The 27335-nt window shown below is 41.3% G+C and overlaps 1 protein-coding gene across 1 annotated transcript in view; it reads left to right on the forward strand.

The window, feature by feature from the left end:
• FER1L6 (fer-1 like family member 6) overlaps nt 1-27335 on the forward strand; it is a 63383-nt gene that overhangs the window by 10051 nt on the left and 25997 nt on the right. Inside the window, exons 6-21 of the mRNA XM_063152303.1 lie at nt 578-640; nt 5242-5320; nt 6810-6966; nt 8014-8200; nt 9760-9952; nt 10983-11323; nt 13967-14075; nt 15809-15989; nt 18968-19088; nt 20156-20256; nt 20917-21007; nt 21733-21852; nt 22879-23031; nt 24328-24514; nt 25076-25200; nt 27148-27282. Coding sequence (XP_063008373.1) covers nt 578-640; nt 5242-5320; nt 6810-6966; nt 8014-8200; nt 9760-9952; nt 10983-11323; nt 13967-14075; nt 15809-15989; nt 18968-19088; nt 20156-20256; nt 20917-21007; nt 21733-21852; nt 22879-23031; nt 24328-24514; nt 25076-25200; nt 27148-27282 — 2343 coding nt within the window. The remainder of the gene's footprint in view (nt 1-577; nt 641-5241; nt 5321-6809; nt 6967-8013; nt 8201-9759; nt 9953-10982; nt 11324-13966; nt 14076-15808; nt 15990-18967; nt 19089-20155; nt 20257-20916; nt 21008-21732; nt 21853-22878; nt 23032-24327; nt 24515-25075; nt 25201-27147; nt 27283-27335) is intronic.

Genomic DNA, 27335 nt, shown 5'->3' on the forward strand with positions numbered 1-27335 from the left:
CTCCAGGAGACAAAGCACCAGCAATAGCTCCCTTGGGTTTTAGATCTGTTTGTTCTTTCTCTTCTCAAAGTCTGTCCAGCCTGTTCCCACCCTCTCAGCACATTCTGCCTTACCACCGCTGCTACTGCAGTTTTTTAAATCATCCATTTAGGAGCTTTGTCTATACTGCACCCCCCCACACCTCCACTCCCTTTTCTACTATTTCATGCTTTCAGCCTTTCCTTGACATATGTTTGCTCCAATTGGTGACAAATGACACCAAAACAACCCCCAAAACCAAATTCCTTGTGTCTCCTGTCCCTTTTGACAATGCCTTCTGATGCAGACTGAGGCCCATGGGCATTTGTGAAACAAGTCTTATGCAGCCATGCAAGGAATAGAGTAGAAAACAAGTCTGGGCCATGGCAGTAACGCATCAGGGACAAGGAGAGAATTTTGCTTTGCCCACCACTGCCCCCCTGCACCCCCAGCATCTCACCTGGGCTCTGTGCAGTAACACAAATGCTGAGCCATGCAGCTGACAGCACTGTCTGCCTGCCCAGGGATGGTTCTCATCTGCTGCCCCCTCTTCCCACAGTACTTCGTGTTCGATTTTGTTGGACCACAGGTGTTGCTGTTTGACAAAATAATCAACATCTCTGTAAGTATCCAGGAAAGCTTAACACAGTAAGTAAAGGTCATTGGTTTTGTGTCACTTCAAATCTAAATGATTCTTAATGTAGTTTAAAAGAAATAATTTTAAGTACCAAGAGTGCTAGAAAGTTACCATGAAGTACAGGAAAGAGGATAGAAAAGAGGATAAGGAGGAGGAGTCAGCTGGTAGAGATTTGAAGGAACATACCCAAAAGGAAGATTTAGTCTGCATTTTCAGGGACACTCATTGCTGCTGTAGCAAACTGCAAGGAAGAATGAGAAATTCAGCTTAGCTCTCTCTTCTCACTGCCTTCATCCATCTAATTTTCAGCCTGCCACTTGATTCAGATGACTGAGTTGGAACTTCTTGTTTACATCAGTTCCTCAGATATAACTGCCTCTAACTAAATGAAACTAACTAATGCAGACACTTTTCCTCAGCAGGGGCTCTTGGGCTGCCTGAGTGTCACTGGTTGGTTGCTATTAGCATGGGGGTGCTCTCCAAGAGTTCATTGCTGCTTCCACTGCTCATTGCAACTAAAGTCCCAGCAAAACTACAGGGGCACCCTATTACTCTCTACAAATACCTGAAACAAGGTTAGAGACAGGTGTGGCTTGGTCTCTTCTCCCAAGTAAAAAATGACGGGACATTCCACAAGGAAATGGCCTCAAGTTGGACCAGGAGAGATTTAGACTGGCCATTAGGAAAATTTCTTCACTGGAGGGGTAGACAGGCATTGGAATAGACTGGCCAGAGAAGCAGTGGAATCACCATCCCCAGAGGGAATGTGGCATGTGGATGTAGCAGCTGGGGACATGGTTTAGTGGTGGACTTGGCAGTGCTGGGATAATGATTGGGCTCCATCTTAAAGATCTTTTCCAACCTAAATGATTCCATGTTTCTGTGACTTCTCAGTCCTGATGGAAGACACACATGCTCTTGGGCTTAGACATTGGATAATGATGTGCAGTTTGGAAGGCCAAGTCTATGGAACCATGTTAATTATCTTCTCCAAAACTCATCACCACATATAGCAAAGCTGCTAAGGAATTAAAGATCTCATGAGACTCTGGACAGTGCTGTATTTGTATTATTTGGAAACTCCAGCAGCTGTGCCCTTCATGAACTCTTGTTTTTGCTAAAAGTCCATCCATTTTGTCAGAGATTTCTCTGGCAATAAACAGTGCAACAGTTGTTGCTGCAGGAAAAGCTCTTTTTCTCTGGAGTGCTCTGTCCATTTCAATAACTTACTCAAGGAAAGGATCTGTGCTGGTTGAGCTTGGCAGAAACAAGCAGTGCTCAGGAGCTATAGGACACATCACTGTCTACTTCCTTTTCTGAGGTGCCAATAAAGTGACTTTCCCAGCTACAGAATAAAATGTGTTCATTTACACATGGACAACTGGACAGCTAGGTTTTCAGTGCCGGGAGTAAACTAACAGTTGGAATCCTAAAATTCCACTAACATCCACTGTACCATGCTCAAAGCTCAGATGTATGAAGTTCAGAACTACATAAGGTATCTGCAGATCTGATCTCAGCTGTGAGGACAGAATTTTCTACAGGCTGGCAATGGCATGGGAGCAGATATCACCTCACAGCTGTGACATATCACAGCCTGTGCCCCCATGGGTGTTTCAGACATGGTTTGTGTAGCAGCACACTGCCAAGGCACCAGCTCCTGTGTGCTGCTGATGCCATTGGGGATGTAGAGTTATTTTTTTCTGAGATATGGCCAGTCTTTCCAATCTCACATTCTTTTGATAAGGATTCCATATATCCAGTGGTGGAGGGGGAAGTGCCAGCTTTCTTCTGACTGCAATGGGGGTGTGGGAAAACACACCATTACCTGCTGTGTATCTGCGCAGTTTCATCAGGCTCAGCAAACTTATTTTATTTATAGCTGATGAAGGTGCAACACTAAGAAATTAAAGGTCTTCTAGGTAAAAATGACTTTAGGAAAAAGCTCAGTAACAACAATGAGCTAATCTTGGGCAGTGCTCATATATGCTACTGAAAACAGAGATTCATTACCTTGCAACATAGTTCTGGAGAATGCAAACTATCAGGGGAATAGAAATAAAGGAGGAAATATGTGTGTTGGAGGTGAAGGAAACCCTGAGGGATGGAAAGTTTCACAGCACTTGCTTAGCATGAATCTTACTTGAGAAGAAACAAAGATTAGTAGCCTCCTTTATGAACTTATCTGCATATGGAAGCTCAAGGAAGACAAAATAGATTAGTGCCCTTGTCCATCAGTCTAGTAGTTAGTCTAGCTGTATTGAAACTCCGCATTTGAGAGAAAAATGAGACACTCAGTTTCCCAGAACCTGCTAATTACTAGATTTTTTCTTCATTATTATCTTCCTGTACATTTCAGCAAACTTGCGGTAATACCATAGTAAAACTAAGGTGACCCTTGTGTGGTAAACCTGTATCTCCCTTACTGAACTATTCCTCAGTGTAACACTATGCATATTTGTGCTCATTCAGAAAATCTGAAGAAAATCCTTGATTCATCTACAGTCAAGTGTGAAAAGACACAAATCTTTAATTAGATGTGGTGTGGATGTGATGCTCCCCCCCCAGAGAAGACAAGAGGGGTTTGCTATAAACTTCATGCTCACTTGCTTTGTAGCATTTGAAGAAAATACACTTGGAAAAAAAATGATGAGGAAAGATGTAGAGTGTTTGATAGAAGCAGTGAGGCATTGCCTCAGCATTAAAAGCAACCTGCACTGCAGGGAGTGGAAACCTGCATCATTTCAGTGGAACAGGGGCATTTACTTTTCACGAAGCAAACCTCAGGGACAGAGAAGTGACTTTTACACATTTAACATTTAACAATCTCTGGACAGGCTGTCATGGAGAGGAAATGAGCAAACAGCAGTGAGACAGCACCACTTTGGACTCACCACATACCCTCATCTTGGTTTTGAGTCTTAAAGAAGCTCGTGGGGTTTTTTTCCCCACAGAAAGGCTACAGCCTTCTTCCCCCTTTAACCTACCCTCATTGGATCTGTTGATTTGGGCATTCCCACATATTCCTCCAAAGCTGTAATATTGCCTGGCTTCAGGGAGAAGCCCAACAGATTTCAAGGCTTGTTCCCAGCCCTGTGTGTGCTGTAGTCCAACCTCACAGGAGGGAGAGTCCAGGGCTAGGATGGGACCTGACAGCACCAGGGATTGAGGAAAAGCAGTAATTGTGCATGAAGCACTAGCTTCAGACTAACTCCTCTTCCACATGAGGTTATTTAATTTTTCAGCTTAATAGTAAAGTAAAACTGTTCCTTTGTCCACTCCTAATTTTTCAGCTCTAGAAACTGCTTCTGTGTTGAGGTGAGGAATTACCAAGGACAGCTGAGTGTGTTCCTCAGGTCAGAGTGGCATAGTGGCCATAGGCCCTTAACAGGGAAGGACATTATATTGCAATTAGAAACTTCTTGAATTTTCTGGTGAATCTTGATGAAGGTATCAGTGATATTTATTTGGAAATGTATGTCTCCTGCTGAAAAGTGTAGAAAATAAAGTCACATGACCAATCCAGTGCAAAATTGCAAAAGTCTTCCTATCCAGAAATATCCTTATCTACAATGTGTTGGTCCAAAGAGAGAATGTGATGTGTTCCAGACTCCTGACATACTGTTGAAGGCTTGATTGTTTACTTCCAATATTTAGATTAAACTTCTGTAGACTTGAAAGAGCTTAGTTTCTCTCTGCAATTTGGGCAAGGTGCTCCAGAAAACTTGGCCTCTTTCAGAAGCTTTTCCAAACCAAGGAATAGGTTTCAACTTCTTAAGCTCTTCTGAAACCAGGTGAGACACATTTTTTGAGAAATACAGCTCTAGAGCAAATCTTCCATTAGAAGAAGCCACTGCCTTGTCTGTAAAGTGAGCCCCATGCAAGTATTTGAAAACAAGAAACCGAAATACATAGGTCTGGGAATCATGGCAATTGAAAATTATTAATTAAATTTGAATTAAATTAAATTCATCGCTTGGCAGGAAGAATACCGAGACAGACTCACTGGGGCCTGCTTGCCATCTAATTTACATCTATATCACTTCTCTGATTTCATTAATATCGTGGGGGGTAGATTAGAAATGACTCTCTTGGTTTATGTGTACATTAAAATGTTGCCAAGAAACACATTCTTTTTCCTCTGAGCGTACTCTGTTTTTATGGCAATTCAGCTATTGCACAGTGATAGGATTTCTGCAGCCTAGTCTGAAACCAGTTACATCCCATGTGTTTATATTCATTATGATTTAGCTAAGACTGCCAGGATAAGTAATATAAATGCACCTGCTCTGAAGGAGCAGGTGCTCTAATCTTGATCTAATTCCTGTACTCTATCCCAGGGACCTGGGATGAACCTGTGTGATTCCACTCAGATGCAATTATATTGTTTTCTAAATAGGCACAATGTTGAGTAAAAGACATATTTCAAATATTGGTGTATCTGCTGTGGCTATGTGCCCCCAGTTTTGGGTGGTGCTGGGTGTTGATGCTTATTGCCTCTGAACTAAATGTGATCTTTGGATGCTCTTTCTTGGGCTGACTGTGAAGAGAGATAGTGCCATTCTTTAATCAGCTTTTTCTAACAGGTTATGCACAATAAACTGATTGGGAGTGTGCTGATAGGCTCCTTTAAAGTGGATCTGGGGACGGTGTACATTCAGCCAGGTGAGTGATGCATTTTATGCCCTTTTTGTCTGCTAAGAGAGATTTGAGGCAGGGCAGGAGAGGAGAGGGAGATGTGCTGCTTTTCCACTCAGATGGTTGTAGTTTACTCCAACTTAAAGCTTTTGGGAGAGTTGTTTTCTTATTTGGATAGCAGAGTACCAGCCAAACTGTTAGAAAGAAGTTCAGCATTGAAAACACCTTGGCAATCTCTTCATTGGTGGATAGCACTTTTCAAGGGTGGTATTTCTTTAAGTGGTCAGAGTGGGCAGCTGAATATTCTACAAAATCCAGCTGCACTCATTTGCTACAGAGCATCCAAAGCTCTTTCACCTGTGTTGGGGTAAAAGGAACAGAGGGAGGGAGACCAAGATGGAGAGGGGAAGGATGGTGAGGAGAGGACAAGACAAGAGGAGAAGCAGATCATAACAGGAGAGAGAAGATGACAAAGAGGTGACCATAGGTCCACTTGACTTGTCATCTTCAGAGCTGTTCGGTGCTTTCTGACATTTGAACCTAAGAAAAGATCACCTACTTCTCTTTTGGAGTTTTTTACAACCATCCACAAAACATGTGCCTTTTTCTCTTCCTCCTTGGTCTCTTCTTCCTCCTTGGGAAAGAACATATTTAGGCCACTTGCTGTAGATGTCACACAATTATAGCAAGAGTGTAGAGTTGCTTGGGCCACCCTCTCTGCAGGGTTCCTGTAAGAGTCAGAGAGGAATGGCCTATCTGCAGTGAGCAGTCTACGTCCATGTTCAAGCTGTGTCAGTTTTGAGTTCTGTCCTGTATCTCCTGCTCACACCCTAACAGGAGGGTGGTGGCTGAGGGTCGATCTTGAGCTCATATCCCTGGTATTCTGTGGTGTCTCCTTCCCACTCCTTTACCCACCCAAGGTGATGTTCAATGACTTAACATGAGATCCTAGGACCTTTCTTGATGGGGTTGTTGAAACAGAATTACAGCAAGGGCTGTTGCGGGGGAATTGTCTTGAACATTTTCCTCCTTGAAAGATGGAGCTGAAGATGCTTCTGGTTCATTCTTCTTCCTCTGATGGCTGTCCACTCTCCTTCCCTTTCTCAGCTGTCTGCCAGCATTACAGTGGCCACAGCACCCAGCAAGGGTTTTCTGCTGGAGTTCTGAGTACTTCAGAGAGTTCTCATCAAGGAGGTGGCCTTTCCTCATGAGGGCTCAGCCTCAGTTCAGCTGCTGAAATCTCACCCAGGCTTCCACTGGTCTGTACTCATTGATCTCAGTAAAGAGTGATGAAAATGAGCTCGTTTCTGACAAGCTCTGGATCAATCCTTTGCTTGCCTTTTTGATCACAAAATATTTTGGACCCTCTAGAAGTGTCTGGTAAACAAATATATTTCAGCACAATTCTCCTGACAGCACAAACATTGTTTGATGTACCTTTTCCAGGAGTGAAGAGGAAGACACTTGCATGTTTTTATATCCTCTATTTGAGTGTTTAAGCTTGTCCTTCTTACAGGTCATCAGTTTTGTGACAAGTGGGCACTTCTCACAGACCCTGCTGACATTAGGACAGGAGCCAAGGGGTACCTGAAGTGTGACCTCAGTGTGACGGGGAAAGGTGATGCAATACAAGCCACACAGAAAACAGCTGATACGGAGGAACAGATTGAAAAGTACTGCAATAATTTTTTTTTATTTACTGCTTTCTTCCTTACTAGGTGTCTCAATAAGTCTCTGCCCTCATTTCAGTCCTTTCCTTGTTAACTCAGGGTTAATTGCAGGATAGCATTGTACACCTGGTTGTTCTCACATCCTCAAAGAATTTTTACAATCCTCTCATCTAAATTGAAGGGCACATTAGGGTCACTTCTCTGCAGCTGATAGAATTGACCAAGTCCTGTTGGCTAAGTTCCAAATTACCCCTGGCAGAATGTCCATTGATTTGAAACCAATTAATGATTACTTAAAGCAGTGAAGCAAGAAGAAAAAATATGAGGAAAACCTATTCCTTGTCCACTCTTGGATGTGAGTGTGTGGATATTTCCATATCCTTAGGTAAACTCAAGCACGTTATCATTCTCCTTGTAAAATACAGAAGTTCAAGGTGGTAAATATGCTACCAGCATACTTTAAATTTTACCTGAGCAATGTTTCTGGTCAGTACTGACATCCTGGACCAAGTCTGTGGAAAGTCACCAAGTTGATGGAGCACATGGTCTATGGGGAAAGGTGGTAGGTATTGGGTTTTTGAACCCAAAGGAGAGCACTCAAAGGGGCTTCATCATACATGAGGAGGGCAGAGACAGGCTCTTTTCAGATGAGTGGCTCTTTTCAGTAGAAGGATGAGAGGCTTTGGAGGCAGATTAGAACAATGAAATTTCAGAACAGATTGTTTTTTACCATGGATATGGTCTAATGAAACAGGGGCCCAAAGAGAGTGGGAAATCTATGTCCTTGAAGATATTCAGAATTTACTGAACAAGGCCCAGAGAACCTTATCTGGCTGGACCTGATTCTATATCACGTAGAAAAGTTTGCTGAGTAATGCCATATAATTTTCTTGTGGTAAAAGATTGGTAGTGGTTCAGATGAAAAATTCATACACCTTTTTGTGTCTTCTCAGATTCATGCTAACCCAAGATCACAGTGCTGGCAGGAAAAATATCACTTCCTTGTCCAAGTTTTCAATTTTAAGACAACAGCTTCTCTTTTCCTTCCAGGAATCTCTTGATCCCCAAAGGCTTTCCATCTGAAAGACCATGGGCCAGATTTTATGTGAGAATTTACAAAGCAGAAGGACTTCCAAAGATGAACTCTAGCATCATGGCCAATGTCACCAAAGCATTCATAGGCGACAGTAAGGACCTTGTGGATCCCTATGTGGTGGTCATGTTTGCAGGTCAAATGGTAATTGGGATCCTCTTGATCACAAAAGTAGGCCTTATTTCCTATTAGCTGGGCTACAGGCAGGTGATTATGCCAATGTTCTTTAACTTAGTGTTACATAAATTAGGTAAACATGCATCTTGGTCATCAGAAAATGTTCAGTTCTTAAATTATGCAGAAATAAAGTAATGGAGACATTTAATGCCAGCAGATCTAATATCAGGCTCACAGCAGTAGGTTACAGGCAGGCAGCAGGAGGGGAAAGAGAATTCTGTAGCACTAAAACACTGAGTTACAAGACAGTGATTTACACAGCATGGGATCAGGTAAGAGCTGTGTTCTGGTCTCCCTTGAGTGAAATAAGGAGGCAGGGCTGAAATCAGTGAATGTGGTTCAATCAGGCTTTTAGGGCTATGTATTGATTTCTGAATTACTCTGCTGAAATTCAGGACCCTCTCAGCTATCCTGATTAGAGTAAGCATTTAACAGACTGGCAGTGCTGCCTGGCTTCATTGCTCCTAGAGCAAGTTCAGCATCAAACATGGTGTGACAGATACTGCTTAGAGAGGCTTCTGACTCTGGTGGAAGAGGAATGCAGGGAGGTCCAGGGCCTGGTTCCCCTGGGGTGCACCATGAAACCATGTCAGAGAGCCTGTCTTGATTACTGGTGCAAATAAACAAAGAATCAAAATGGAAACTATTTTAAGCCAGCAATGGTTTCTGTGTGCAAGGAAGCCTTAGGGACAGCTCCAGTTAGTCCTTTTCAGATGTTTCAGGCATGAGAACAAGGATCTCGGTACTGAATCCAAATTGCAAAGTACTACTGTGAGTTAAACCAGGCAAACACATGCAGCACCCTCAGGTTCAATAGAGGACTGAAGAAGACAGGAATGGGTCACTGATGTGAGTTTGCACACTAGTGTGCAAATTAGGGTTTTATAGTGAGGCTTGGTGGGTTTTCTGACTCAGTTCTCTCCATTTAATGTGAAAGTGTAAATCCTGCCACTTCCAGTGACTGTACAGACTGTGACACAGTCCTGCCATCTCCTTAGGTTTGGAAGAACAGCTAGGGGTAGCCAGGACCTACCCCTCTTGCACACAGGCATTTGCCCAGAGCATGAACCACAATAATCATAGTTTATGCTAGATAAATTGCCTCATTTAAGGAAATCCCATTGGTACACACAGCCTGGAATCTGTAATGAATTTAGTCTTTTATGAAAAAACTGCACTGCATCATCACTACCCAGATATTTCAAAAGACATTTGAAGGTGTGCAGTTTGTAGAAGAAATGCCAGTCTGGCTTTACAGATATATTTTGTTAATAAGGGTCCTGAAGTATTAGACTTTAGTCTCTGCTCTGTGCATGTGAGAATTCTTCAGCCATAATGTGGTCTTTTATTAGATATGGAGTGCAAAATGAAGAAGCTAATAGAAAAGCCAAAGTACTTTCAAGAGAGCATATTTGTGCTTTATAAATGGCCAGAGAGATGCTGCTAAGGGCAATTGCTGCTGTACTCAGTGCCATTCTCCAGAGTTCAACCCTTCTGGAATTAAATTGTCTGGACTTCCATTCCAGGGCCGGACAACAGTGCAAAAGAACTGTGCAGATCCTGTGTGGCACGAGCAGATTGTCTTCAAGGAAATGTTCCCTCCGCTCTGTCGGAGAGTCAAAATCCAGGTCTGGGATGAAGGCAGCATGAATGATGTGGCCTTGGCTACCCACTTCATTGATTTGAAGAAAATATCAAATGAACAAGATGGTGATAAAGGTAAAGGGGAAAATATCTGTTCCAGGATATACCTTTGAGGTAAAATCTACTTGCATGTGATCTTGGCACCGGCTAATCCTAATTTAGAGATGTCCAGAGTTCAAGTGTTGGTTCTGAGACACCTTCTGTTGCTTAATTTCACATTATATTACATTGTGCTTGGCACATGGAGGGTCTGACATTGCTGTTCTTGTTAAAGGGCTGCTGCATAATTTGTTACCATCTGTGTGGCTGTGACAATAGTCTGCTTTAATCCATTGAGGATGACAGATGTACGTTTATAGTTCATGTGAGTTTCTATTAAGCAATGAAGCCACAATCTGAAAATCACTAAAAATCAAAGGCAGAGCAGGCTTGTATTTTGGATCTACCCACTGGAGCAAAGTGTTTAGGTAAGGCTCAGCTGGGTGCAACCACAGCCCAGGGAGGCACCATGGACTAGTGTGTTATGCTCTATTTGAGGAGAGACTCTCTACCTGGAGTCTTTTCACTGATGTTTGAGTCTACCTGTATAGCCTTGTTTATGCTGTGTGATGTATATGTGGAACATGGTCAGTTATCACAGCTCAGTGAAAGCACAGTAATTCCTTAAACCTGCCAATCCAAATATGTATCTCAGTCCTTAACCAGAAGATAAAAGAAAAATTTGTATAAATTGAGTAACACAGACTTGAAACAGTTTGACCTACAGGAAAAAGCCTCCATCCTCTCCCATCATGTCCCAGTCTGTAGTCTGCAGCAGCAAGCTCTTTTTCAAGTGATGCAATAGACCTCCTGCCCAGCAGGTGTGGTACCATCACCTTCTGAGAAAGAGCTCCAACCACGCAGAGTTGGTTGGGTACTGACAGAGGTTTCTTGGGGTCTAAGAACTGCTCTGCAAAGCAGTGCTCTGTGTGAAATGATTCCTCACTGCCCAGAAATGGGTTCAGGTTTGGCTTTTGGGGTATTAGAGGCAAGATTTTTCGAGCAGACAATGAGGAGAGAACACTAATACCCAACAGAAAAGCCACAAACGTTACTTTATCTCCAGGGTTTTTGCCTACCTTTGGGCCTGCCTGGATCAATCTCTATGGCTCACCCAGGAACCACAGCCTCATTGATGACCATCAGGAGCTTAATGAAGGTTTTGGAGAAGGGGTCTCCTTCAGAGGACGTCTCTTCCTTGAGATTGCTGTGGAGATACTTTCAGGAGGAGCCCGTGAGTCCAAGTTTTCAAGCATTATCAAGGATATCAAACTGTCATCTAAAGATAAAGCACTGAAAGGAAAAGACAAAACTGACAAAGCAGGAGAGGACCGAAAGTCAGCTTCTCCTTCAGACAAGATGAACTCAACTGAAGTGGAAGTTGAGCCATTTGATGTACCTTTAGAGGTCAGTATGATATTAAGAGAGTGGTTGTCATGTGTCTCTAAACCTCCAAGAATGGCACTGCTGTGTGTATTTGGGGTCAAGCCTTATAAAACTCCTTTTTGTGCTCCCTACAGTTTCTCCATGCTTTCACGGTCTTGGGACCTCCCCACAATAAATCAGCACAAATGGAGCATTAATGTGTACCTGTAACTCAAAAAACTCTCAAGTAGGATTTGGTGTTCATAAAACTTAGCTTCCTATTGTATAATTCCTTTTGCTCTAGCTGCATCCACATGTTCCTACTAGAAAACTATCTGACATAATATCTGCCAATGGACAGAGAACCAGTGTGGACAGCTGGGAATTACAAAGCCTGACTTCCTGCATTCATTTAAGAAAATCTGGAGCTGTCAATTGAAGTCAATAGAGAATCACTGACATAAAATCTGTGCAAATGCAGAAAGACAGATAGAGTCTAGCCTGATTTAGTCTCCTTCTTTACTACTGCATTGCCAATGTGATGCTAGTGTTAGGCTGATAATCCCTTTAGAGGAAGAGCTGAAAATTATGTGCTCAGTTTCAACCAGTGGTAACTGATGTTCAGCTAATTCCACCTGTTGTACAGGATTACATAATGGGAAAATCTGCACTGTGGGGCTTGGAGAAGGTTGGGCAGTTGTGGCAGGGTGCGTGGGCTTTGGAGCTGAGCCAATGTTTGAGCTTTAATTCTCAGTTCCAGCACGTCACTCTCTGGGAGCAGCAACAATTGCTGCATATGCAAGCTCATTTTTTTTTTTTACCCAATAAATAGGAAAAAAATATTCTCATAACCAATTTTCCTCCCCCTTCACTGTATCTACTACAACTACCTGGCAGGAGATTGTGGTGAGCGGGGGCTTGGCCTCATCTCCCAGTGAACTAGCAAGGGGACAAGGGGAAATGGTTGTGAGTTGTGCCAGGGGAGGTTCAGGTCGGATATTAGGAAAAATGTCTTCACAAGGAGAGTGGTTAAGCTTTGGAACAGGTTCCTCAGGGAACCTGGTGGCGGAGTCACCATTACAGGAAGCGATCAAAAAATGAGTAGATGTGGTGCTTTGTGACATGGTTTAGTGGGCACGTTCAGTCAAATTTGGACTTGATGATCTCAGAGGTCTTTTCCAGCCTTGATGATTCTGTGATTCTCTGTCATTGATCAAAACTTTGTCTTTTGTAGTGGGAGTTCCAGCTCACTTAGGATATTTGTGTCCTTTATTGGTTCTGATTCTTGGTCTTTCCACTCCATCTCTACAAGTAACTGGGAGAGGAGCAATTGTTCTTTGGTCTTGAGGCCTCACCTTGAGAAGTTCACTTCCTTGGCCTTGGAATTTCTGGCCTGAGGGCTGGCTGGAGTGGGCCAAGGAGTGTGTGAGCAGAAAACTGGCATGGGTAATTGCAAGCCACTTATAACTTATGCTCCACTGTTACTTTGTTTACTCATATAGTTGTAAATTACCTCTGTCTCTCAGTTCTTCTCTGAAGACTAATAGAGATGACATTCAAAGAAACTTATTTCCATATAAATTTTCCTTTATATGCAAGAAATCCATTATTTTGAATTGCTCAGTCACTATGTTCTTGGGCCAGGCGAAATACCCCAGGTAGAGAAACAAACCCTGCTGAAACACCCACCAACAAAAATCAATAGTAATAATAAGGATTTAATTCCAGCTGCTGTTTCTCAGTTTCAAATAGAGAATACATAAAAGGCAATAGCATGATACAGTGATGCTTGATACTCTTTTAGTTTTGACATTCAGCAACACTTTGTGCTCCAGTAGGCAGTAATTGTATTACCACTCTCTGAAAGGAAAAGCAGGAACTGGAGACATTACTAATAATGCAAAAAATGTCTCATAGAGCCTCTGAGACAACAGAAGCAAATTATCCATCCCCACAGCACAACTTTATTGACCTATTCTGACTGCAAGAAGATATTAAAATTTGTTTTCTTTGTAATGGGAGATAGATGCATGTGTCATAGTCTCTGAGCCTTGGCTTTATTAGGGTTTCATACTGGACAAGTATAAAAAGCTAAAGTTACTCTGGAGCTGCAATCTGAGCTGTTGACTCTGATATATGATGCTGCTAATCCTTTCACTGAAGACCTATGATATTTTGCTGTGTATAGCAAAGGTTTTTCAAAATTAAGAGATCATGGGCTGTGTCAAAAACTGTTTCTGCTTTGCAGAAGTCAGGGAAACAAATATTCATGCATAGCTGATGTTTTATTCATTGCCTCACTCACACTGCAGAAGAATTAGGGCTGATCTTGCCTAATGGGCCTCAGTTTGCAGGTGTTGTGAAATGAGAAGGGTTTGGATGGGAAGGGCACAACAGTTGGGGTGTAAATTTGGGGAGAACTCAAACCATAAATTATATCTCCTTTGAGCTTAGGCTTGGCTTGGGGTTAATAGCTTTTGCTGTTAATGACCCAAGAGCATCAGAAGTGTTGGCTGGCCCTCCTTGACTGAGAGTCAATGCCAGGCACAAGCAGATGCTGGGTCTCCAATAGATGTAAACAGAGCCTAGCATTCAACAAAAGACCATTGCACTTTTCCTTCATGCTGTAAAAAAAGAGTAGAAGGTAAAACAAATGCCAACATTTTCCTCCTTCTTCTCCAATAGATCTATGAAGAGAAATTTGAAGAATTCCTTCTCTTTGGGACATTTTTTGAAGCCACAATGATTGATAGGAAGTTTGGGGACAAGCCAATAACCTTTGAGGTTTCTGTTGGTAAGTGTGCTAAGGTTTTATCCAAAGGAAAGGGGGAGCCTCAGGAGCTCCCTGGTAGGTGTTACTGACTGATGTGTCTCAGGGCTCAGCTTCAGAGCAGAGCCTACATTTGAGTTAACCCTGATTATCATTTCTCTGGATAGATATGTTCAAGCTGAACATACTGATGCCTATCTGTCTTGCTCCCCAAATGTCCTGTATTAATGCAAATCCTCTCCCTCAGTATATACAGCATCTTAGCCAGTATTTGTCCTTTTAATCACTTGATAGGTCAAACTCAGATAATTTACTTCAGACAGAGTTCATTCTGTGATGTCCATTTGATCAGCCCCTGGCTGTGAGGGAGCCCTTTGTGGGGGATGATCCCTGTCCACTGTCCTGGCCAACCCCAGTGAGTTTCCTGTGGGTCTGTGAGTCTGTGAGGGGTGTGAGGTACAGCCAAGACCCAAGTTGCAGACACCACCTTGTCCGAATGTCCTCCTGGTAAGTCCTTTCCTCTTTCAGGGGAAAGCAGGACCAAACTCCACGAGCTCCTCATCAAGGAGCTAAATTATCCCTCAAAGCAGACTAAAGAGAAAATGAAGACATTTTCATTAATATTTTCAAAGCAGAAGAACTTCCTCTTAAGAGAGAAGCTTGAATGGGTCTCATTTCCCTTGCAGGGATTTGGTTCTCTCTGTACCAGACCCACCAAGTGCACAGGGGCACTTCCAGTCTCAGGGCTCATGTCCATGACTGTGCTCAGCTACAGGGCTGTGTGTGCAGGGAGAGATGCTGTGAAAAACAGGGGAATCCGAGGAGGCATACTGATTCCTGCTGAAACTTAGCAGGAAGCTGAGCTGAGAATGACAAGAAACTCATTTAAATAGTTGGGCAAGGAATTATAGTGATTCTTGTCAGAATTAATACTAAAGATAAATCTGGCCCTGAATTCTGGACCTGAACATCTCTTAGCCTCCTGTGTAGCTGAAATTTGGACCCAAACTTGGCCAGTTGTCATTATTCACATGAAAGGCTGAACCAAAAATCCAGATGAGGATGTCATACGGGGTGATTCAGCACATTCTTTTCCTGCAGGGAATGTTTTCTGCCTCTCTTTTAAAATCTGTAATTATCAGTTTGATGGATGTACCTCTTTCCCAGTGCTGATAATTATCCTTTAAGGCAAAATCCTTTTAGGGAAGATGATTGTATTATTAGCAGAGTTGTCTGGCATTAGGCTTGAAGCTGAGGCCTCAAAGCATTGTTATTACTAATTCTGCAACCCTAATGTGCAAAATTTACTTGTCTGAAAAAGAGTTTATCACTTCTGAGATCAAACTTTGAAATTATCATCCATACGTTATGAAGAACACACATTTTCTGTGTGAATCAATCCCATATCAGGGCTCCTGAGTATAGAAATATCAACAGCAGTATTGTTTTGGTTTCTGAATTTCTTTACTAAAAGCTGAAGGTCCTGGGGGCCAGCAGTCAGAGGATCACATCACTAAGGGATGTGTTAGGTATTTGTCACATGGGATTGGCAAGGAAGCACTGCTCTAGAACCTGACATTCCAGAGACAAACAAAACCTGTCACAACCTTTATAAACTGTGGTGTCGTTAAAACAGCTGAATGAACTGGAGAGGACAAAGATTTTCCACTGGCATGATTGGCCATTTTCTTTTTTTAAAGCCTCATTCATGTTTACCACCTCCAATTTAGACATCTCCTGTAACCCTGGGTCTCTAGGTAACTTTGGAAATACTACTGATGGCGTGCCAGCAGGAGCTGGAGGGAAAAAGAAGACACATAGTGGAGAAGCAGAAGAAAGCCTTCTGTATGATGGGGAAGATGACATTTCTCATGACCTTGGAGTACCCCTGGTATCCACCACACCCCCTGAGAAGCCACTGATCACAGGGGGGAACAGGTGAGGATCTGTGTTTCAAAACCTCATCATGTAGGATTCTGGTTCTTATTTTTATTATCCTGTGGGACTCATGGATGAACCTCGGCAGGCAGCATTAAATGTTTGTGTGAAATGGAGTCTTTCAGGTCCTCAATTACATCTTTCACAATTTTCTTGTCTTCACTGAAGTGAGCAGGCTCTGAGCTATTTTATGTGCATCTAATCTATGTGCTCTTGAATCCTTTCTGAGAGTGTTGTGTGTTACACCGGCTGTACATTGGAAAGCTTCAGCAAAATGCAATTTCTTCAGTGCCATCCCTGGTTTAGGGTCCCACACTGTGATCACAAGTAAGACCCAGCCAGTGTCCAGCTCCAGAAGCACAATGTCACATGTGAAATATTGAAATCTGGTCAAGGCAAAGAACAGATTTGCCTTCCCAGAACACTTTCTAGAGCTAATAATTATAGATACAGACTTAAATAGCAAGTAGTAACAGAGATAGAAGAAATAAGCTTTGAGAAAATAAATGGAGCAATGGATGAAAACATGCAGAACAATTCTTCCAAATAACCTTGCTTATAAACAGAATTGTAAAGGTTTAATTCATTTGAAAGATGCTAATAAGAAGAAATATTTTCTTTGTTGTTTTGGTTGGTAGAACAATCCCTGGTGTTGGTGACTGCCAATGGCACTTCTAACTTTAGAAGGCCAAGCAGTTTACAGATATAAGGACCAGGAGGAAAACATTGACCTGGATCTGTTTGGTTTCTGCATATCTCTAAATTTAAAATGCACTTTTATTCTTTTCTGCAATCAATGGCTCACTTAGATGAAATAGGAGTTAATGAAAGAAAACAAGAATGAAAATACCATGGTAAAATAGTCTGGTTTTGCAGCAAGTAAAAAAAGAGAGGGGAAAAGCACTTTCTATCAGTGCTTGGTGGAAAGACAGTTGCCTTTCCTTGTTAACAGAACTGCAAATTTGGGTACATGCAGAGGGTTATTATCTTCCCTGAGAGAAGCTGGGATTTTTTAGTTTTCCCTTAACAAGAATTTAAATTTAAAGAACCATTGTAAAAGAATGAATCACTCTTCAAATCAGCTATTTGCTTCTTGACTTGCTCCAGTATTAATAAAGTTTTCTCTCATTAAAGATCCCTTTTCCTCAAATTTATGTAGAATGCTGCATCTTTTATTCCCTCCTGTGGTATTTAAAAGAGTTTGGTCAGCCACAGATACCAATTAATGAGTTTTTCACTGTCTTGCCATAATTATGTCTTGGTGGTCTTGCCACTGGATATTTTTAGTATTAATAAGTACTTAATGGGATATCCAGTACTTTAGAAAAACTGCATTTTAGATTCATAAATGAACAATGGAAAACAAAAAGAAAAGTGTATTTTGGAGATTAAAAACATGAACTAATTAAAGGAACAAGCAGAGTAATAAGACTTCTAAAGCAGACACCATAAAACTCCCAGGAGTTTTCCACACATATGTTAAAACTCAAACTAAGTATAACCTAAAACTGAAAAAGCAATTCCTCAAAATTGTAATAGTGGGAATAATAGACCTGAATTTTCAGTTTTCCATTTGAATTTTTCATGGCTATATACTCTTAGTAAATCCAATAGAAAGGTTCATAAGCTCTATGAATTTCAGGTTAAGAAATTCAGGCCCTGGGAGACGGTTGAATTGATTTTCTTCCTTCTGAAAACACCAGAAGTAATGACACCCAAGTCCTGTGTAGCTCTGCTTTGCACCAAATTCAATGGGTAATCCTCACCTTGTTGTAGGTTATTGAGGAGAAAGTTAGTGGAAATTTCTCTTTTGATATCACATAAGGCAGTCAAATGATGTTATGGGGAAGATAGTAATCTTTTTAAACAGAAAATATTCACACATAAACCTCTTTGGGATGTGTGGAAGTTTGAAGTCATTGATGTGACACTCAAGAGCAAAAAGTGGTTTGGTTTCCATGGTCTTGGCTTGGTGATCTAACGTGGATTTCAGTTCTATCTGAAATCACTGGGACTATCTGAGGCTATTTGAGCCATGGCCAGAGGAACATGAAGTGGTTTGCAAATGTTCATACACATTGAAAAGGTCTCCACTGTCCCACCATTGGTATGGAAAATGAGGAGACCTCTATTGCTAAATCCAGTGTGGCTGAGCCATGAAGTTTCATAAAGCTCTAATATTTATATACAGGAGGACAATGTGCTTATGGGGTTCATGGACTTGGCATGGTACCTGCTGCAGATCTAATCAAAGCATCAGCTTTGTGGCAGGTTTGCAGAGACTCTGGGTATGCTGGCCTCCTGCTCATTTTTTCCAGTGCAAGTCACTCCTGCAGCTGAACCCACAAAGAAAGCAGAGATACAAGAATCAATACCTTGGAGTACCTTGGATACCAAGACCTTGGATTTAAGATCAAAAGTGTGAGAAGAGAGAGCAGTGGATGCATTTTATCACTGAGTTATTATGAGCTTTGTATTACTTTTACTAAGCAGGCCTTGGAGATCAGTTTCTGACACGGAATGTCAGTATCCACAAACTCTGAAAAAGAACATCTTGTGAAAGGAATATGGTGTTGAGACTCTGACATGTCTCCCACTGTGCAGTGTGTGGAACCATTGCTTTTGAAGATGTGATCAGATATTAATCTTTGCTCCTTTCCCCCTTGTAGTTTCCCACCATTAATAGCATTTAAGAGCTTCCTGCATGCCTTTTTTTTTGGCTTTTCTTCCACCCTGGAAAGCACTGAAATTAGATCCATTGACTTCAAATTGTTTCCCTTCAAGGATCTCACTGGTAGCACAAAATGATGTTTGTGTTTGCCATTCCCAGGCAAAATGTACTTGTTAGCATGTGAGAACACATCCTGTTGTGCCTGCAGCTTCTGTGCTGTGAGAGCACCACACAACTTCTCTTTGCTCTGCGTCCCCTTGACCTGCTCTGTCCCCTTCATGACCTGCTCCCTGCCTTGTTTCCACAGGAACTACCAGTACCTGCCATACGAGGAGAGGAAGCCCTGTGTCTGTGTGAGGAGCCACTGGGGCAGCCAGACCTTCAGGCTGTACTCCTCCAACACTCTGGAGAAAATGGCAGATCACCTGGTAAGGGGCAGCCATCCTCCCAGGCCCATGTACTCAGCAAAGTACACCAGTGAGAGGCCACACTTTCCAAATCAGGCCTTCAGAATTTCCCCCAGCTGCATTTCTTGTTGTTCATTTTGTGAGAAAGCAGTTGATATAAACACTTTCTTTTCCCAAATTTCTTTGAACTGTTAGAGCTGCTCAAATATTCCTAACCACAATTACTTTTGGCCATAGGTCTGCTTTCCTTCCTCAGCAATGTTTTTTTCTGCTTTTGTTTAAAGTTGACTATCAACAGTCTCAAAAAAGTAGGTTTTGTTGTTTGTTTTTTTTTGTTTTTTTTTTAAGTGACTCCTAGTGTTAAATATTTTAATGTGGGGCACTCGATTAAGAGTCTGATTAAGATTTTGATTCATCCCTCATTTATCCATATATATCTCATGAGGAACAATGCTGAAGTCATACTTATGCCAGGTTGTATCAGGAGAGGACAATGACTTAGAACCAAACATTTTGAACTCAGATATTTGAATATTAAACATCTGAATATGGGAATGTGGAGAGATAATGTTTGTCAGTACACCCCAACACCCACAGGCCTTGCTGAAAATCCAGATATTTATTTTAGCTTTTAAGAACAGACTCCATTCCTCATGGATAACAGTAGGTTTTGTGATGGACCTTACGTATGGATTCAAGTGACCAATGAATTTTAAGATGTTAACTCCAGCATCTTGCTAAAGTTAGGCATCAGGATTAGAAACAGAACCAAGAACTATTTTTTTCTCCTACCTAGAGGATAATGTTTCCAAATTATTGGTCTTCCTCAAAGAACTAAGAACACAAAGTTGCTCCAAGCAGTAATAGCTTGGACAAGTAATTGGAAAGACTGGGGAAAGGTCAAAATATATCATGCTGCTGGAGTCTTTTCTCTGTGCACTTCAAGTGTAGTGATATATCAAAGGTTCTTCCTGTCAGGGCACAAAATCACCTCCCTCATTCTTGCTAGTCATAAATGGCACTGAAACACCGACAGAATGACAAAGTGCCCTCCTGTGCATAATGGCTTTCTCATGTGTTTTTCATAGGAAGAATCATTAGAGCAAGTAAAGGACTTGATCAAGGTTTCAGAGACTGCAGCTGAGGAGAAAATGAAGAAGACCCTAAATGGTTTTATCAATCAAAGCAGGTAATAACCTTTACTAGATGCATACAGAAAATTAAATTTAATGTTGGCTACAAATTCAAGGCTAGACAAGGAAACTGATGATAATTTAAAAAAAGTACAGTAAACTTACTGAGCTATATATTTTATTTATTTTGCTGTAAAAGCAAAGACCTTCCCAAATTGCAGTTTTTATTTAGACAGAGGAAATATTTATTGTGATTTTCCATATTCAATATTGACAATAGATTACTGCCAATCATTGTCATATTATTTTGGCTTTCAGAACTCTAAGAATACGTTGTATAGGTGATAAGTAGGATTTAATAAAGTGTGTGATAGATACACTAAAAACAACAACCACAGTTAATATAAAAACAAAGGATGTCACATATTGGTATAGATCCAGTGGACTCTGTGTCAAATGATGTGATTGGGCTCAAAATAGATACAAGCCCTTATTTCTAGATATTATTAATCCATTTCTGGGAAGTATGGTGCCGAGGTTTTGGATTCTATTCCTTTAATCTTATAGGTACATAATGTTTTAGAGATTTTCAGCACCTTTGTCTTCTGGTTCATGTACTACAGCAGACACAGAACATTCCAATGTATTTTAGCACATTAGTATTCTCACATTAAAAAAACAACAGATTTATAGCCCCTGTTATTCCTGTGTCCTAGGGCGTTCATGGTCATTGCTGAAAAGAAGCCCAGAGGGTTGAACTGCACTGCTTTGGACAAAAAGAGGCTCATGCTGTTCAAGCAAGAGCTGGTATGTGCTGTTCTTTTCCTATAAGCATTGATGCAATGATGATTACTGAAAGCACACTGCTTGGGGTTTTTTCTTCTATTTTATTTTCTATTTGATTGCCCTATATGGGAATGCTTTGTAATTCATATGAATATAGTATCCATGAGCATTTATTTTAATAAATCCCATTGTACTCAATAAAGAGCTGTCAGATACACTAAAATCAATCAGAAGGTGTTGTTTTTAAATACCAATAAGGCATTATAATAATCAGATTATTTTTCTCATCCAAGCATCTTAAAATGGAATGATGCTGAGTTCAGTGGAAAAGCACCAAATTTACAATTTTACAGATTTACTGCTGTGGAGATGCTGAACTTCAAGACTAGTAAAGTCTGGCCTTTGTAAGGACCTTAGAAGGAGAACCTCACTTGACCTAGTAATCTCCAGGGAACCAGTGAGAAGAAACAAAACTATGTGGAGGTCATCTGAATATTTGTTACCTTTTTTTACTCTTTGTAGCACAAAAGATTGTGCCTTTTGTCTGGATCAAACCCCAGTATATCCAGGTGGCAATCACATGTTTTTTGGGACTTCCATACATGCAGTATACAGACAAACAAAGACAAACATTGAACAAAGCATCTCCCATCTTCTCTTTTCAACTTGAATCAAAGACTGTTTCTCTTCCACTTCAAACTACTTGATAACAGATGAAAAGTATATATTGTCTTTCCTCACTGCAGGAAGCAATGTCCAGTGATGCCAAGGGAATCATTCAGCAGCAGAAAAAGAAGATTCCAGTGGATGAAATGATCCGTGAGACCCAGAGCTTTATAGACAAAATTCGATTCTTGGTTGATGAGGTAATCCACACAGAATTCAGAAAAAAATTATTTTCATAATCCTATGTGAATAATAACTTCTGGCTTGGTTGTCCAAAGAGTTCTCCTTCAGATATCTGGACCTTATTATCTTTTGCATTAAATGGAGCTGTTATCAAAGCAGGGTAGGAAATATTGGGCTGTGTGGTATGGAGAGGCTGCACCACAGATATTTTTTTTAAATAAGGTCATTCCATACCTGGTGGCTTGGAGAAGCCAGCTTTGTGATATGAAATGTCTCCACCTTTATGGACACCTGTATGGATTGGGACTGATATGAGCTTGGGGTGCCTATATCATTTAGCCTGAGAATGACAGAAAAATTGATATATTTGGTTGGGCCAAAATTCAGCCTCTGGAAAGCTGTGCCTCTGAGAGCTGCCTGTGCTAGCAAACCAAAGAGGGCCATGGCTGTTCCCTGGCACAGAGAGCAAGTGGCACAGTGGCTTGGTTAGCATCCTATACACAAATTCTCTTCCTTCTTAAAATAGAATGGGCCTGCTTACAGTTCCTTCAGGGAACCCCTTTGCTGGTCTTTTTTTCAGTTTTGTTTGGGGAACATTATCTGGGACAGGGCAAGGCAGTCTCACTGAGCATTGTCACAAGCAGAAAAGATGATCACATGCCAGTGTTTGAGCTTGGTCCTGCTCCTTTTTGGTTTGCTGGTATAGATGAAATTGGTGGTATTTCCATGGTAGTTGCTTACATGGTCTGTGGTTAAGTTATTTTCTGGGACAGAGACATACCCACATTCTTAATTTTAGTTTCTCCTGCAATTATGAAGTAATCCTTAATCACTCTATAAAGCTCTTTACCTTCAGCTGTATTAGAAATTGAGGTACGGACTGCAAAGCATGAAGTGACATTTAATTCAGAGGCATATCTGCCACTCCACAGGAGCTGTGAGGGCATCAGCTCTTACTCTTAGAAAGAGTGCTTCAATAAAAATATGATGTTGGTGGCTCATAGAAAGAATTCAGTTTTAGTTCAATATGTCTCTTTTAACAGCCACAGCATACAGTGCCTGATGTGTTCATCTGGATGATCAGCAACAACAAAAGAGTTGCATATGCCAGAGTCCCAGCAAAAAACATCCTCTACTCCCCAGCAAAAGAGCAGAGAGGCAAGGACTGTGGGAAGATTAAAACTCATTTCCTGAAGGTAAGTCTGTGGCACACTGCAAACACAGGTAATGCCTAGGGAGAATTTGGTATTCAGATTTCTTCCAGGGATAGTATTTTAGAGATTAATCTTTGTAATATAAAAATTATGTACAGATTTGTATCCATCAGTTATTAATATTTGCTTGTAACATTTATACTTGTCATTCTTTAGTCACTCTATCATTGCCAGGCTTTTGATGTATGAGTAATTAATTCCCTCACTACTTGTTATGGGAAGTATAGAACATTGTTCATCAATGGCTGTATTCATAAACAAATAGAAAAGGTACAGCCTCTTCGCTGACAAAAAAATCAGAATGCAGCACATGAAAGCCTGTGAGGAGACTGGTGAGAGATCAGCACTCAGCAACTCAGTGAGGAAACCTAGGTATTCAGAGGTAATACAGGAATTATTTATACTTTCTATTTAAAACATGCTTAAGTTTGCACAATATATGTGCAAAAAACCTGTTATGGGATTATTCATAATAAAGGAAAGCCCTAGTGGATATAAGCCTACAAAGTAGTGTGACCAGTAGCTCCTAGAGTGGAATATTTTTTTCCTAGAGTGGAATTGTGCAGTGTAATTGTTACTGTGACCATCAGGAAAAACCCAAATACTCCAGACAGCAGTAACTTCATATAATGACTTTTTAGTGGTTTTACACGTTGGACTTCTGAGAATACTCCCATAAGGCACAGCTAAAGAACACATAAAAACATTCAAGGTCCTGAGATACTCGCCATAGGTGCTTGCTAAGCAAAGTACTGTTTGCCTGCATGAAATAAAATATTCTGCAAATAACTATCCAGCCCCTTCAGTATCAGGAATTACCTTAGGAACAGACAATACTGAACTCTGAACTTAGCAGATCAAGATGAAGTGGGAAGGAAGAAAAAGGGAATAATAAGTCAAGACTAGTAACATTTTGTTTTCTGACCTGCCGAATGGCATAATACTTTTAGTAATACATGGGACTAACTATTGGATATGCATGAAATGGAAAGTGGGCTGAAGCCTGGGCAAAGTAGGGGATAAAATAGCACTTATATGTGTGCAGCTGTAAGATAGTCTGTACAAAGCTGCGCATATTTGCATTATGCAGTTTACATAGACTGTTAGTTGAGCAAACTACTAATTCCTTCCCTGAGAATCCCAGAAGTTTCTTGTGCTAAATGAGTTTCAGGGCCACTCACTGTGAAGAAATGCCAAGCTCAGAGAATGCTTCTTTATTTTACTCAGCACCCAGCCATCTCTCTTGAGCTTGTTGGTAACACTGGATTTTTATTTCAGCTCCCAGGCAAGCGCCCTCTGGGCTGGACTGTGCAAGCAAAGGTGGACATCTACCTGTGGCTTGGACCCAGCAGCTATGCCCACAGTGCCATGGACAATTTGCCTGTAGGATATGAGATTGAATTATCATCTAACACCAACTCAGGGCACAGTGGGCTGCCCTCCTCTGCTTGCCTGCTGTATAAAAGTAAGGCACTCTTTCTTCTCCCTATTAACAATTAAGAGAAATGGCCCCAAAAGCTCTGGTTCAGTGTGGCACAACCCCTGTATAAAGTAGCTGTTCTAAAATGACAATGGCTTTGGTTCTTCATCAGAAAAGGCTGGCTTCATTGCCAAGTCATCAGTTCTGCCACTGACACTTTGTAGATGTCAGGGAAAGAAGGAACTTGTTCACTTGGAATTTCTGTTCCCTGTCCCATGCATCTGTCTCCTTGTAGAGGAAGCATCCCTCAGTTCTCCTGATGATGCGTAGAACACCTAGTGCATAAGAGTGATGGCAGATAATAAAAAATTGGCCAATAAAAATTGACACTTAATAGCCCTGCAGTAGAGACCTACATAATTGATTTCAGGTGAATTCAGATGTCTTGCACAACTTCTGAGTGTCTCAGGTGCTTCTTTGGTGAGACAGCACCAGCAACAGTTCCCCTTGTCAGATCCTGGTTGGAGAGCAGCTGGTGACTCTCCCCCTGCCCGTGTGCTGCAGTTTCATGGAGCTGATGTTGCTGTTTTCTCTGCCTTGATGCAGCCCTGCACCTCTTCCAGCTGAGAGCCCACATGTACCAGGCCAGGGGGCTCATTGCTGCTGACAGCACCGGACTTTCTGATCCTTTTGCAAAAGTTACTTTCACATCACACTGCCAGACCACAAAGGTAAATTCCAAAGCCTCTTTTGGGTACTGAAAACTCTTTTGAAAATGGTTTGGGTTTTTTGGGTTTGGTTTGTTTGGGTTTTCTTTAAGAATTAAGATATGAAAGGGAAAATCTTGGTTTTGCAAGGAACTACCTAGCAGGAAAAGTTAGATGCCTGCTGTTAAAGAGCTGATCTTGAAAGTGCTCTGCAAGCAGGCACAAGTTTACATGTTACCCACTACTCTAATAAGAGGTGCAGCACTACTAGTTTATTTTAGCTCCGATATCAGATTCTCTGGGATTACTGGGACTTTTGTAGCAAGTGTTCCTTTCTTCATATCTTTATTTCTGTGTTTTGAATTTGGACAGTTGTCATTGCGAGGTATCAGTGTGGTTATAAGGATGAACCCTCATGGTTCTCTTTTCCTCCAGCCTGTGCATTCAGTCACTGAGCAGAGTGAAAACTTTTCCCTGGCTCCTGTGGCCATGTGAGCCAGCACAGCCCTTGGTGATGGAATGTGGCAAAGCCCACTGGTGGTTGTAGAGCCTTAAAATGGGAATGAGCTGAAAACAGAGCGCTGGGAGACTTAAAGGCTGCTAAAATATGCCCAGTAGGGAATGGGCATCTCCCATCTCCCTCTGGAAACTCCAGGGATCAAATGGGCTCCTGTGGGGCCTCTAGAGAGAAATGGAAACTTCTACAGAGTTTCAGCAAGGAGGGTTGAGGTACAGCCTGGGCAAGTGAGCAGGAGGATGGTTCCCCACAGAACATGGAGACTTTCAAAGGTCCTGAGCCCTTTACAGCTACCTGGAGTTAAAATTGGGCAGGAATTCTGACAATCATGCCACAAACAGAATTTGCTGAGCCAAATGTGGTCTTGCTTCACACCTAATATGGTCTTGCTTCAGAAAAAATATTTAACCCTCCATCCAGCCGCTCCTTGTAAAACACAGAGGACTGTTTCAATTCAATTAATTCTAATATTCCTCTGACATTTTATTCTGTTACAAAGCAAGTTCTGTTGCATATGCCAAAGGGAGAAAAAATAAAAACCTTTCTCTAAATTGTAAATGCCTGCTTGTGCTACTTCTGCCTCAGGGTTATTAATTGATTTTTTCCTGTAATGTGATTTTAACTTCTAATAGAAGATGGTGAATGAATCAAATTAAATCAGTGTCTAGATGCACCAGATTCTGGAAAGTAGAATTTGAACCAAGAAAAATATGTGTTTATAGGCACAGAAGTGTTAAGTTTATTCACTGCCTGAATAAAATGTTGCAGCTGATAACTTGCATATTTTCATAAGTGTCAGTTAAGATCCAATAAATGGTAAAGAACCTTATTTCCATTCAAAAAATGAGAGCAGGTTATGAGTAATTTTGCAGTTGGCATGTTTTTCCTCTTTAACTGTTATCTTTGTTAAATATATTTTCTGCCTGGGCAGGTAAAACATTCTCTATGAGGAAATGCTATAAGCATCCACCTAATTCTAATTACATCAAATTAAAAACTTCTGATTTCTTATGAGTGATTCATGAAAATATCTTCTTTCTTTTTCATAAAGTGTTAAGTGTCGTTACACAGAACTAAAAATAAGATTGAAAAAATGTGCCCTGGAGAAGTGAAAACTGGCCTCAGTTGGGGAAAAACTTTATTTTAATAGCACTTGGCATAAGCCTGCTCTCCTGGACCAACAGCATTCCTCTAACTTTAATACTGAAGTTTGTCTACACAGACTGGTTGTCATGTATTGATATACTTTTAGGATTTGTGAGGCAGAGAGGGAAATGGAGAAATTGGAGGTACCAGCCTCATAGTTAAGGATTCATATTCTCCTGCTGAAAAGTGTGGTGTCTCAGCCATGGCATTGCTCAGGCTGTGGAAAAGGAGGTCACCAGCAGATGAGCACATCCTGCTGAAGGGTACTCAACCAAACAACTCAATAAATAATCCCTCTCTTCCATTAGATCATTTCTCAGACATTGTCCCCCACGTGGAACCAGACCCTGCTTTTCAACAACATTGTGCTTCACGGTGACAAAGAGGAGATCGCCCAGTTCCCACCAGAGATTGTCATCGAGCTCTACGATGATGATGCAGTGGTAAACTCAGAGTTCTTCTCACTAAAAACCCGGGCTTTTACACCCTACTGCAA

This window comes from Melospiza melodia, chromosome 1 (assembly GCF_035770615.1).
Source record: "Melospiza melodia melodia isolate bMelMel2 chromosome 1, bMelMel2.pri, whole genome shotgun sequence".
Classification (NCBI taxonomy): domain Eukaryota; kingdom Metazoa; phylum Chordata; class Aves; order Passeriformes; family Passerellidae; genus Melospiza; species Melospiza melodia.